We start from the raw sequence: 13,490 nt of genomic DNA on the forward strand, positions 1-13,490 counted from the left end.
CAAGGTGGTCGGTGCCTGTCGTGGCGGCAATCCTCGAACCCGCTGGTGGACACCAGTGGTAAGGGATGTCCAGCTAAAGAAGGAGTCCTATCGGGTCTTTTTGGCCTGCGGGACTCTGGAGGCAGCTGGCAGATATCGGCTAGCCAAGCAGAATGGAGCTTTTGCGGTTGCCGAGGCAAAATCTCGGGTGTGGGAGGAGTTTGGTGAGGCCATGGAAAATGACTTCCGGACGGCGTCGAGGAAATTCTGGTCTACCATCCGGCGTCTCAGGAGAGGAAAGAAGTGCGCTATTAACATTGTATATAGTGGGGATGGGGTGCTGTTGAGCTCGATTTGGGACGTTGTGTCGGTCATAAATTATAAAACAAAAAGAAAAAAATTCATGTTTCTTGATATGATCATGAATGATAATGATGTCATATTTATAGAGAAAATGTAAACGTATGACATTGTCCTGGAAAAATGGTTGTTTTATAATCAAACAATAATAATGTCTTTTGTTTTTAAAAAAATCACAATTGCATGAGAATATTTTGTTTTCCAAGAAAATTGTAATATGACAAGGTCATATTTTTTATTTTTCAAAGGAAAGTTTTAAAGAATATTTCTTTCAAGGGAGCTCGATAAAATTTCTAATTAAAAAATACTTTATATACAGCAATTGTTTTTATAATTGTAAAAATAACAATATGACAATTTTACGAGGTCATAATTTTTCAGCATATATTTTTTTGGGGTCAATTTTTGCAATAAAAAAGTCATGATCCAGTGGTGAGACTTAGTGTATCAGTGACAGAGTGGCACTTACTTGAGCACGTGTGTGGAGCCGTTGATCCGCGTGGCAGCGCAAGGCGGGCGCGGGCCCACCAGCACGGAGGGCCGGCGGTAGCGCTTGCGCCCGCAGCACAGGATGCTGAGGAAGGCACGGCGGAAGGACTTGTTGAGGAAGGCGTAGAGGATGGGGTTAAGCATGGAGTTGATGTAGCCCAGCCACAGACAGGCCGCCCACAGCTGGTCGGGCACCGTGTAGCCGATGAAGGGGTCCACCACGTTGGTGACGAAGAAGGGCGCCCAGCACAGGCAGAAGCAGCCCATGATGACGCACAGCGTCTTGGCCGCCTTGGTCTCCACGCGCATGCGGTGGTTACGCTGCTGGTCGGCTGAGTCCGACGACGATGAGGCGCCACCGGCCCGCTGCAGAGCGCCGATCTGGAGCGCGTGCGCCCGCGCCGTCACGTAAATCCGCTGGTAGGCTAGCACCATCAGCGCCAGCGGGATGTAGAAGGCCACCACCGAGCACGTCACCGCGTACGGCTTGTTCACCAGGAACACACACGACGTGGAATTGCTGCCCTCCGTGTAGCGACGCTCGTCGATCTGTGCGCAGGCGGGACACGTTTAGCGAGACTTGATACATTTGGGGGGAAAAAAATGAAACTGCGTGAAACAGCACGTGGCTCACTGTCCAAGGTATGCCACAAATTGTTACAGCGTATTTATCAACAATAAAAATAGCACTACTGTATAATATTCTACTTTTGAAAAACAGAATAAGTACTTAATTTAATAGAATGTGAACAATTTTGAACAACTGTGAACAACAGTTTTTGCCCCATTTTTTGTTTCAATTCATTGGACTGTGCTGCTCCTTTGATGTGCACACCTTGGCCGCCTGGTGGCAGTATACTGTCATGGCTTCTGCAGGGAGCCGCAGTATTATTGGTCATTCTCTGCAGAGAATAACGAATATATGTCTGTGAGTACTGTTTTATCATTTATCTACACATGTGTTGCTCCTCCGTTTGTGTTAAAGGATCTTTTTAAACTTTGAAATCATCAACATTTTTTAAAATTTCAATTGACCGGTAATGGACATTGTAATTCTCGTTCTGGTTGACAGATACAGTGGACCCCCGCATACTCGCAGTTTGGTACCCACAGATACACTTATTTGTGGATTTTTTTCAATATATATATATATATATAAGCACCTGGAAAAAGTCAGATTTACCAAATAAATGATATTTTGCCATTACATTTGGCAAAATGACAAAATCCGCAGAAAACCACAATTTCTATTAAAACAAATACACAGAAGTAGTACTCATCATTATATAAATCACTGAGATAAAACAATAAAATGGAGTTAGCCCACTCAGTTCACGGTTCATGTATGTGCAGGCTAATTCATAGGATCAAGCTCTTCCCCAATAAAACATCATTGACAGCAATGCAAACAAAGTAAGGCCGTCTGGCTGTTGGATTTCTCCAGAACAGAGTCGCTGTCAGAACTCAGCACTTTTAATTGGATCCTTAGAGAGAAAAAAAGTTACAAAGCACACTAAACCGCTCTTTATGTGTGTGCGTGTGTGTGTCAAGTTGGACTACGAGCCAGGTCACTGAGCGAGGGCAAGTGAGGGCGAGCGAGGTTAACAGAGGCTGGAGAGTAACTCGCTCTCTGGTTTGACGCCTGCCTTGAATTATATCAAAGCAACAAATAGTACTAAGTACAAAATATCTGCTTAAAACAGCTTTTGGGAGACTATTTAGTAACCAATGGACTGATTGAAGGATTGATGCAATGTTTGTGTTGTTATTAGGCAACAATTCAAAGACATAGTTTTGGTAGTTCCAAAAATTCATTGTTGGTCAAGCAAAAGTCATAATGGGGATTCAGGAAAAATGTCAGATATTTTTGCAAAAAATGGTATGTACTGTATGAAAATAAAGTCACTTTTTTTTTTCAGAAAAGCAGTTGTAATGTTAGATGTGGACGCTCACCACGTGGTCGATGCCGATGGTGTTCCATCCTTGCATGATGGGCAGGAAGGAGATGAAGGTTGGGATCACCCAGCATCCGCCGATCATCAGGGCCACTCGCATGGGTGTCATTTTGTTGCGGTACACCAAAGGCTGGCAACAGATGGCATAGTACCTGCAAACATACACACTTCATACAGTTACATTATTTTCAAAAACGACTACAATCTTAAAAAGTGTAAGCATCATTATAAAATGACATATAAATATTAGGAGGCAAGCAACGAAGATGGAAAAAAAAGGCTCAGCCTGTGTTTCCTGGTTATGCAACATGTTTGTTGCTAGGCAGAGGTCAGACTACGAAACAAGTTACAACTGCACTGCATTAAATATAAACTAGGCCTTTGAAAAACAATGCAGAATGTGATGGGGCACTGCCCTAATTGTCCCTCATGTAGACTCACCACTTCACATTTGCTTCCATTAAGGATTGTGTTGTCTGATGCACCTTCCACCCATTTATTGATTTTCAAGTCCATATTTGCAGTGACACCACTTCCTGTTTATGTGTGACAATTGATCAGGATTGATTGGAAACACAACAACAGCACGGTGTTTCTCATCCGGCGATTTTAATGTGTCACGAGTATGTCTCTTCACATGTAGACTAGATGTAGCTTACATCTGTACCACAGGTTGGACATACGGACCGGAGTTCGACACCTCTGCCTTAGATCGGTCGTGTTCACCCAAATCCCAGCCCCTCACAGCTGCGCTGGCCAGTGCGGGCCAATTATGAAATAGAAAGTTAAATGAATATATTCATCTGCTCGCCAGGTTCGATTGTGTTAGTGAGCATTTATGTGCTAAGTATCTGGCAACTCAGTCAGTGTGACTGTAGTCAGGCCAACCTCCGGCCGAAATCAAGTGGGCCATCAAACCGATTGCTGGACCAAACGTAGACTATTGCAGTTACAGACCAAGCCTGGAGCACATGTAGACAACAGGTGGATCACACATAGGTTGCATTATTCAGTTGTCTAATTGTGGTCATTACTGTATCTGTACTGCTGACTATCGAGTACAGGGGTTACCAACATGGTGCCCACAAAACCAGGTAGGCCCAAGGACCGACCTCATGAGTAGCCTGCAGGCCTGTTCGAAAAGTGGCTCACCACTGAAAATATCATTTGGGAAAGTAAATATTTACATAGATTTATAGAAATAAAGTGTTGCATATCGACTTTTATCTGTTTCCTACCATATCAAATCATTGTTGATAATTATTGTAAGAAATCATGAACATGATCAATGTCTTAACGTCCATCCATCCATCCATTATCGATACCGCTTATCCTCACAAGGGTCGAGGGCGTGCTGGAGCCTATCCCAGCTGTCTTTGGGCAGTAAGCGGGGGACACCCTGAATTGGTTGCCAGCCAATCGCAGGGCACACAGAGACAAACAAACAACCGCACTCACAATCACACCTAGGGGCAATTTAGAGTGATGTCTTAACGTCTATACTGTAAATATCATTAATCGTTATCGTATAGTTCAAGGCAATTTTTAGCAAATGTGCAATTTCAGAAGTGCGTATGAAACTGGTAGGCCTTCACATCAGTCAATCCCCAAGAAGTAGCTCTGACTTTCAAAAAGTTTGGTGAGCCTGGATATAGTATATGTGGTCACTTAAGTTTATTTTGTGGTACAACAACCATGTCAACACATGTCAAATTGTACAAGTAGCACAACTTAAAAATAGGGTGAAAAAACACATTTGGTTTGTCATGATATGATTTCGGATATTTGAGCATGTGGTCTGTCTTCATTCTGGTCTTTTGTAGCGCAGCATCTGTCTTCATTCATTCTCTGATACCTCCGTTGCTCTTTTTTGGAAGGAAGGAGAGGTTTTGCGGTGCAGCTGTGCACTTTACTTCTGCTTTCTTCTCCATTTCCCCTCCTGTTGTCTTCTTGCCCTCCCATCGCTTCCGTTGAACAAGAGACGATAAGCCCGCTGCAGGCAAAATGCTCCATTCTTTTGTGTCTGATAGTGAAAGCTGCTGTACACGAGCTGACTTAATGCCTTTCTCCTCGCTTTCCACATCTTCATTCAACAAAGCACTCCATACTCTTTGACAGGAAAAACATTCGAGGGTTAGGATTTTTAAAGATCACATCTTGACCACATGTAAACCAGATGCGGATCACACATGGCAAGTACAGACTAAATACAGATCGCACCTGGATCACATGCAGCATATGCTAAATGTTGATCACACCTGGAGCACATCTCCACTTATGAAAATCGTAACTCAATCACTTTTATGTAGAGTATGGGCTCCATTTCCGTAGATGGCACTTGCAGAAATGTTGGCGTGTTCCTGATATTCTTCATGCAGGTGCAAGCCTCGCTGTGTCTGTTTGGGAATTTGAAAAGAAAAAATCTCCTATACAGTGTATCCCAACCTTTTTTGGTTTGTTTACCCACAAACCTTTTTGTCACATTGTCACACCATGATTACGCCCTCAAAAAGTAGAACGTAACACATTTGACTAAATGAAAATCATTTTAGTTCGTTTCCTCAATTTCTATATTTAATTCTCAGGCAATTTCAACGCAAACTGAATATGAAATTAAATATGTTGCCTTGAAAACAAATGAATATACATTTTGAAAAAATCAATAAATCTGCTTTTTGTTATATATAAATTTCAGAGCTGGACACTTGACCCTTTTTTGCCGGTCCGGCCGCGACCCTCCACCCTTGACCTGGGTACCCTTCCGGCCTCGACCCCCCACCCTTATTCATAAAATTATCAACCCCCATCCCGTACTTTTATAAAACATTTACCACAAACAACTTAAATATAAACAAGCATTTACAGTAAACTTTAAATTGGATTTTGTGGTTTTGGTGGATCTGTGCCACAGGTTAATGAGCTGGGGAATACATTTTTAAATGTTTCTGCGTAACCCCTGAAATGTGCTCACGTAGCCCTGGTTGGCTAACACTGTCCTATTACATTTATAAAAATAGGATTATTTTTCACAAATGTAACTTCTCTACCTAAATTTGGGTAGATAAAGGTAAAAGGGTAATAGGATTTTTTTGTCTCTAATTTGTTGTTTCTTAAGTGTAATTGTATTTTAATACAGGATCCCTCCCATTTGCATTGTTAAAGTTACTGCATAATGCTGCTAACACAAATTTAACATGAGATAGCATTCTTATCAAATTGTATTATTAAAACGCCTATCTTAATATTGCTTTGATTGTAAAACATCTGCAGGAAGGTGCTGTGGAAAAACTCATTAACTTCCATGGCTCTCGTTAGCATTTGAAAGCTACTGTTACAAAGAAGAAAAATGAGAAACACACAGAAGAAGAAGAAGAAGAAGAAGAAGAAGAAGAAGAAGAAGAAGAAGAAGAAGAAGAAGAAGAAGAAGAAGATTGTGGAATAAGAGTGAATCCACCATCTCTGGGGAGGCAATTTTGTCACTTCTGTCGACTGAAAATTACATCACACACCCTCAGCTGAAAAGTTGTGATGTCATTTTCAGTGTGTATTTCTCTGCTCAACTCATATTTCATATTAATCATATTGCCTTATTTCAACTAGTGGGCCTGCATAGAACATATTCTTGAAAAAATATATTTGGGTTGACTTATGGGTTGAAAATAAGAAAACATAATGTTTGGATTTACACAAGTAGACTGTCAGCAGCTTCTGTGTTTTTTTATGTGGGCAGGCACTCTCAAACAACGCCATGAAACCGGCACACATGCAGCGGCATTAAAGCACCAGGCACCAATCATCAGTTGACTTCTTCACAAGAAAATTGTCCAAGTTCAGGGGAGCACAAGATCACTTGCTGGCCACATGTCAGAATTCAGCACCTTGCCTCCATGCAGACATGTCCAATGGGGGTGGAAAGCAGTCTCCAAGTGCCCACTTCACTGCTTGAACCTCCTGCATGGACTCCAACAAATCAGTTTCTCCTTCCGCCATGTCATGGATTGTGCGCCTCTCTTGTGCACTGATTTAAAAGTGAATGAGAAGAGCCACTTCTATTGCCGACTAATTAAGTTGGCTGTGTTTACGCCAACAATGGTGGAAACATACATCTGCGCCAAGCTATGTGCGTCTGCAAAAATACCAAAACAAAGTCTAACCCTCCCCTGCGCGGATTTAGGGATAGGGTGAGGGTTGATCAGAAAAATAGAGCCTAATATGTCAAAACAATCTAGCCCAAATGTAGACAATACATGTACAGCATATGTAGCTACATTCACACTGAGTTCCAATTTTTTTGCCCATATTGCAACACATATCAGATTTTTTTTCATGCTGCGTGACCAGTACAATTCCGGTGTTTTCAAATCTGACCTGGGCCTCTTTCGTATGTAGATATAAATCGGATATGTATGGGATGCGTATGAACGCTCATCCGCACACATCCGACTTATGCGTCATCAAAAGCCTGATATTCCCTCCGCGCGGTCGGGGAGAGTACTCACGAGGCTGTTAACTGAATCGTCAGTGAATATACATTGTTTTGAGTAACAGTGTTGACTTTACATTTGAAACATGAAACAAAGTTGATAATTGTGGTCATAGTAGTAATTCAGCCATGCAAACACTTAATTTATTACACGCGGCAATGGCGTGAAGTTATTTATAGTAGACGTCTCCGTGACGTGACGTCATGTTTAGTAGGCGTCTCCATGATATGAAGGGATCGAAAAGTGTCACCTCATTCCCCCAAGATATTTCTTCCACCTCCGGCATCGCTCCTCTGTTGATATAAATTGACAGAAAGATAAGGCCCCACACGCCGGACCATTCTTGCTGCAAGCCACATCACGGCCGCGTTGCGTTCGTATTTGAAGTCGCACTTGCTTTTGCAATGTGAACAAATACAGAAAAAGATTACATTTAACAAAAAGAATAATCTGAATTGGGCATCACGCCCTGCAGTGTGAACAAAGCCTATGTGAACCACATCTAGACCAATTTCAGACAGTATCTACTGTTGATCACATCTGGACCAAATCTAGCTGTGATATGTAGATCATATCTGTATCACATGTAGATCACAGGTGAAACACATGTACCGTAGACTACAGTATGTCCCAGATTAACGATCCACAGAGGCGTCATCTTGTAGCGTTGAGTGACTCTTGCAAGGTGACACATGTGGGCCATAACAACATGGATGCTCACTGAGAGACAATGACTTTTGTTGATCTTGCCAAGGTGCCCCAAAATGACTGCTGGCCACTGTCTGGATCACTATGCAGTGCTAATTACTGTCCTGGCCACAGTTTGACCTGAGGGGGGCAGTCCGTCACTGCCTCAACCCTTCGTTAAGGTTTTAGCACCAGTGCATCAACACACAAGGTCACTTAAAAAAGGCAACTGCAGCAGAGTGTAAAAGTCGGGCAATGCTAAGCAGGCGCGACACCCAAGTGACATAAAATTGAAACACAAAGTGATCCACGCTAGCCAAGTAGCTCGTCTACATCCTCATGTCAGTGATCCTTCTTGTCAAACAACTGCATCGCGGTGGTTGTCGCGAATATTACTTTTATTAAGTTTACTGTGCATTATTTCTCATCATTCTCTTTGTTTTTATTATGAGAAGTGGCAGTTGTCATGAATAACTGGCAAGAAAAAATTAAATATAATGAAGAAAAAATGGCAGTGAGAGGGTAGATGAGACAAGAAGTGATCCCATGTGGACTAATAGAGACCGATTATCTCACAATGAATTGGGAACAGATTGTCCTGAGGATGCGGGGGTAGCTGCACAATTTAGACCAGCGTCAAGCCTTCTTACCACCCCCGGTCACACAAACTCAATTAACAGTTCATTTCCTGTCGTCATCCTTTGTTTTTTTTTTTACGTTAGTCACCAATGACTAAAAAAGCAGCAAACGAGAACTGGTGCAGATAATGAATGTTTCATCATGTTTTCATCAGAACTCGGTCAAATCTGACACATATCAAGACCAAAGGGTTTACTGCTCCCTCTGAATTCCATCATTCCACATGGAGAGAAAAAAAAATCATCCCCAGTGAATGCTTCAACAGACTGGCAGACGTCGTATGCGTCACAAGAAAGGCCGCCAGATCACCGCTTGCCGGATTGCTTGGTGACCCATCTGGACCTCAAATCATCACCAGTATTCTGCTCTAGAGAAGGATACTGTACTAAGCCATTTATACATCCAATGAAAACTGTGCTCAGCTGTCTTGTGGGTCAAAATATCCAAAAGGTTAAGAATTAAAGTACTTTTATCAAGCTCTCTAAACATCACTCTTGAAATAAGCCAGTTTGAGGAACTCTTAAGTCACCAAGATACGTAAACAATATGCGGCCCAAAAGGCTTTTCGTACAATATTAATTGTTTGTAGGTCGTTATATATTAGATTTTAATCTATAAGCGTTAGCTTGATTTACTTTTTTTTTCCCAAGGCCGCTCCAGTCGGTACACCTGCACCACTTCATCCAAAACGGACGTGGCGAACAAGATCACGTTTGGCTATAGAGTTGGCCTCCTTGCTTTTTTTCAAAGTCTGTCCATCCTGCCATCCATTTTTGGCACAGTGTATCCTCACTAGGGTTGTGCATGAGCATGCTGGATTTTTCAAAGTCTAACTTTGAAATTTCACTCTTAGATTTTTTTCCCCAACTCCATGCCTTGATAAAATGTAATATCACATCATCATCCTGTACTGTGAAATAACTACAGGTGGGTATTATATACATTTTTCAAAACAATTTGTGAATGTTGATATGGGGATGTGAAAAACGAATAGTACAATCGTTTTTAGTATGATACCTCTTCAGTTGATAATTTTGCACATATTTATAATTTGTGTGATGATTCAACTTAACACATTTAAAGACGACTTTAATGATTGATTTACGTCAGCGTATGGCCCAACTCTAGGCTTAACACACATTATTCACATACACATTTTCTCTAACTCAGTTTCTCACCTTAATTGGTTGTGTGCTCCTGACAGACCTCGCTCACAGACCTTGACTATTTGTTGAGAGTGCATGTTACTTTCAATGCTTTCCACATATAATTGAAACGATACAGTCGTGAGGTGCTTGTCAATGGATGACTTTCTTTTATAATCTATTATTTACACTGCATTTAGAACAAAATAGTTTACCCCTGCTTTCGTGCAGGAGGTCCGCATATTGTTTTCCACGGTCCTATGCCGTGTTTTTAGTCGGCAAATGCATGGCGTTTGTCTGCTCTACGTCTCTCTGCCGTCAACGGGCGTCATCGTCTGAAACAGGATGTGATGTAGGGATTTTCTTCTTCGTGAATTCAGCTACTGCTACTACTACCAGTATGTCGCCTGCGCAGCCATTTCAGGCAAAATAACCCCCGGAAAGTGCTTGATTTTGCGTTAATAGTTTGCGATCGCAACTTTGCGAAATCCTGGAGGGACTGATGTGGTATTATATGCATGAAGCATTAAAATATATACAAATGATAAAAGAAATATTTGGTCTCTAATTTGTGGATTTCATCTATTGCTGGGATGATCTGAATCGTAACCCTGTGATAAATGAGGGCCTACTCTCCAAAACTGACTTAGTTGTTAGTCTTTGCATTTTAGGCAAGTATCTTCAAACCAGTATAATGTATTTAGAAACAAATCTCTGAATTCGCTTGACAGGACCTTTAAAAATGAGCTAATGAGAGTTTTTTTTAAACAGACAAAGAGACAAGTCCTTTAAAAGTTGCACGTCTTTTTCAAGGCTGTTCTGGGAAATTGAAGCACAGCATGAGAAAGCCTTTCTTCCAAGTTCAGTCCTGAAACCCGGAATAGACAACATCACCTCTTGAGAGCCGACATTATAATTTATAACATAGCTTTGTACAATCAAAGAGCAGATGTAAGCCGTCAGGACACCTAAGGATAGCCTTGTAGATGAAAAGATACCAACGATTTAGTCTCCATATGGCAAGTGAGGGCCAGACAGCCTTGGTGGTAAATTGTGATATATTAAGGTTTTACAATCCGTGGTAAAACCAAGTGTGCTCTGATACTGTATGTGGTGTCTAACGTACTGTACAGACAATGGGCATGTGTGTTCATATAAAAAAGGCCGCCACAGATCAAAAATTTGTAAAGATCAAACATATTCTGGCTTCAAAAAGAAAGCAGACTTATTTAGGAAATAAAATCCGCATTATAGTGCGTATACAAGTAAGAATCAACAGGGGATTCATGTCTCTACGGGCATAAACCACCTTTGGATTTCTTGAGCAAAAATTGCATGAATCCAGTTTTGTTTTCTTAGGACATGAATACATATTTTTCTTAATAACTTTGTCAATAACAGTATCTTTTGATTTATTTTGACCATAATTCCACCTGTTATCTATTTGAGCATAAATGTTAATTCATTTCTTGTGCCGCTCTTTAATTACATTGCATGAATCCATTTTTCAGAGGGTTAGTCACCGACTTCCCATCTGCACATTTATTAAACGACCCACGTGGTCCCAGTCGGTCCGAGTCAGCCAAACGGCATTAAGAACGGACTTAACCTGTACCACATCACAACCAGGTGCCGCACACCTGACACGCGGCCGAGTAAATAAAAAATAAAAAATAAAACATTGTTGTGTACCTTGCAGTCCCACACACGCAATGACACGTGCCCCATATTATTTCAATTTCACAGATCACCACGCTGTGGGTGTGTGTGTGTGTCTGTTGTTTTTGTTTGATATTTTTTCTTTGTTTGATGGCGTGGCTGCTCGTGCGGCGCCTTTGTGTGACGTGAAGATTATGTTCTCGACGCCGACGTGGGTTGTTTAAATATACAGATGGGAACTCAGTGGCGGTTAGGCGATGCCCAGCTTTGCTATTTTTGATATCTGAAGACATAAATGTGTTCCCCCACCCAACGCATTACAGTTGCTTTTGTAGTTCGCTTTAGACTTCTTTGGGCAAAATTCCGCGATTTTAGTGTCCAGAAAAGCTCCATATAAATCGGATGTATTATTATTATTATTATTATTATTATTATTATTATTATTATTATTATTGTTATTATTATTTATTCATCATAAAAAAAACTCTGCCTGTACAGTTGCTTTTGATTTCTGTAGGCATATATCCGCTTTTGATTTCTTTGAGCATAATTCCACTTGTAAAGCCTTGAGCTTGGTTCTGACCTGTCGAGTGCAATGCAGCACAGGTGCATAATGGAGGCAGTGGTGAGCAGCACATCCAGCGAGGTGCGCACCAGGCAGAAGGTTTCGCCATAGATCCACTGCTGGTGCACCAGGTCGATTGCGCCAAATGGCATCACCAGCAGCGACACCAGAAGGTCGGCGAAGGCCAGCGACACGATGAAGTAGTTGGTCTTGATTTTCCTGCGTTGGACGCACACAAATGATGACATCTAAATAGCAAACATTCTTAGGTCAGTATTGACAATACAGAGCGGGTCAGAGGGGTCTTATTGCAAATGAGCCCTCCGATGATGCAACCCTGACTCATGTAGGCTGAAATGCTGAGTCATACGGGGCTGTTATTAACAAAATGCACGCCCACATTGAGCTTTTTGTTTGTTACTCACACTGCAGCTTTTTACTAAGGCAACAGAGTGTAAGATTAATGTTAGATTTTCTTGTTGTTTTTTTTAAATATTGTACATAAAATCAAATAAAAATTCCCTTCACTCTCAGAATGAAAAAACTGCGGGCTGTTACATTAAATTAGAATGGCTTGTTAAATTAAATTAAAATGAAAAAAAAAATAAAACAAAAAGTATTTTTCAATTACTGAAAAAAGGAAAACAAAAAAAATAATTAAAGTCGCAATCATTTCTTTATGGGAATTGTAATTATAAAACGAATCACATTTCTCTTCACATTCATTAAAAAAAAAACACCTTCAAGTTAAATTTAATTCCCCCATGTTGGTGTGTGATCATATCCATGTTAACTAGTCATTTTTAATTAAAAATGACATGAAATTGTACTATGTATTGAGGTATTAAATCAAATCAAATAGAAATAATAATAATTGATGGTCCCGGTTCCTTGTTAGAACTAATATTTTTTCACGTCATTTGAAATAATTGTGTGTTTTAAATTAACATAAACCAACATACATTTTCAAAATCATATCTGGTTAAATCTCAAGGATCCAGGTCCCCTCTTGGCAATTTATTGAAAAAAAATTAAAAGTCACATTTCAAGTAACATTAGGTTAGAGACCTCAAAAGAAATATTTCTGGTAATTTTTTGTTTCATTCAAATGATTAGAAATAGGGGTTCCCTCTTGGTCAGTCTGCGCTGACAGTCCACTGTTGGTTGGAAAAACGTGTAGGGGTGTGTGTTTAGGTGTGTGTGTGGGTGTGTGTGTGTATGTGTGTTTTCCGGTGGACCAAGAGGCAATGAGGCAAGAAGAAGACAGAAAGATGGTGTGTCATTGTTCTCCCCTTGGGGAGGACAGACGTTCAAGCCCACTTTGCCTGTTCGTACACGCCACACACACGTACACACACGTCCTGCTTTCATCCTCACATGTGGCACACACCTGCCAGCACGTGAACCCCACTGCACTACTTTTTTTGTACCTTGTCCTAACTCCATGGTTTTAACCCCAAACCCCAAGTTTGCACAAACACACATACAAACATACAAATGTGCGCACACCCCCACACGCACACACACA

The 13,490-nt window shown here is 41.0% G+C and overlaps 1 protein-coding gene across 2 annotated transcripts in view; it reads right to left on the reverse strand.

The window, feature by feature from the left end:
• The window catches only part of htr4 (5-hydroxytryptamine receptor 4), a 99,988-nt gene that overhangs the window by 14,321 nt on the left and 72,177 nt on the right, over window positions 1-13,490 (reverse strand). For both annotated transcript variants that reach the window (XM_086020111.1, XM_086020103.1), the window contains exons 4-6: window positions 11,981-12,181; window positions 2,782-2,935; window positions 809-1,377 (exon numbers count right to left, since the gene is read on the reverse strand). In XM_086020111.1, the coding sequence (XP_085876237.1) occupies window positions 809-1,377; window positions 2,782-2,935; window positions 11,981-12,181 (924 nt within the window). The remainder of the gene's footprint in view (window positions 1-808; window positions 1,378-2,781; window positions 2,936-11,980; window positions 12,182-13,490) is intronic.

This window comes from Filicampus tigris, chromosome 2, assembly GCF_054856515.1.
Source record: "Filicampus tigris isolate MCC_2025a chromosome 2, RoL_Ftig_1.0, whole genome shotgun sequence".
NCBI classification, from domain to species: domain Eukaryota; kingdom Metazoa; phylum Chordata; class Actinopteri; order Syngnathiformes; family Syngnathidae; genus Filicampus; species Filicampus tigris.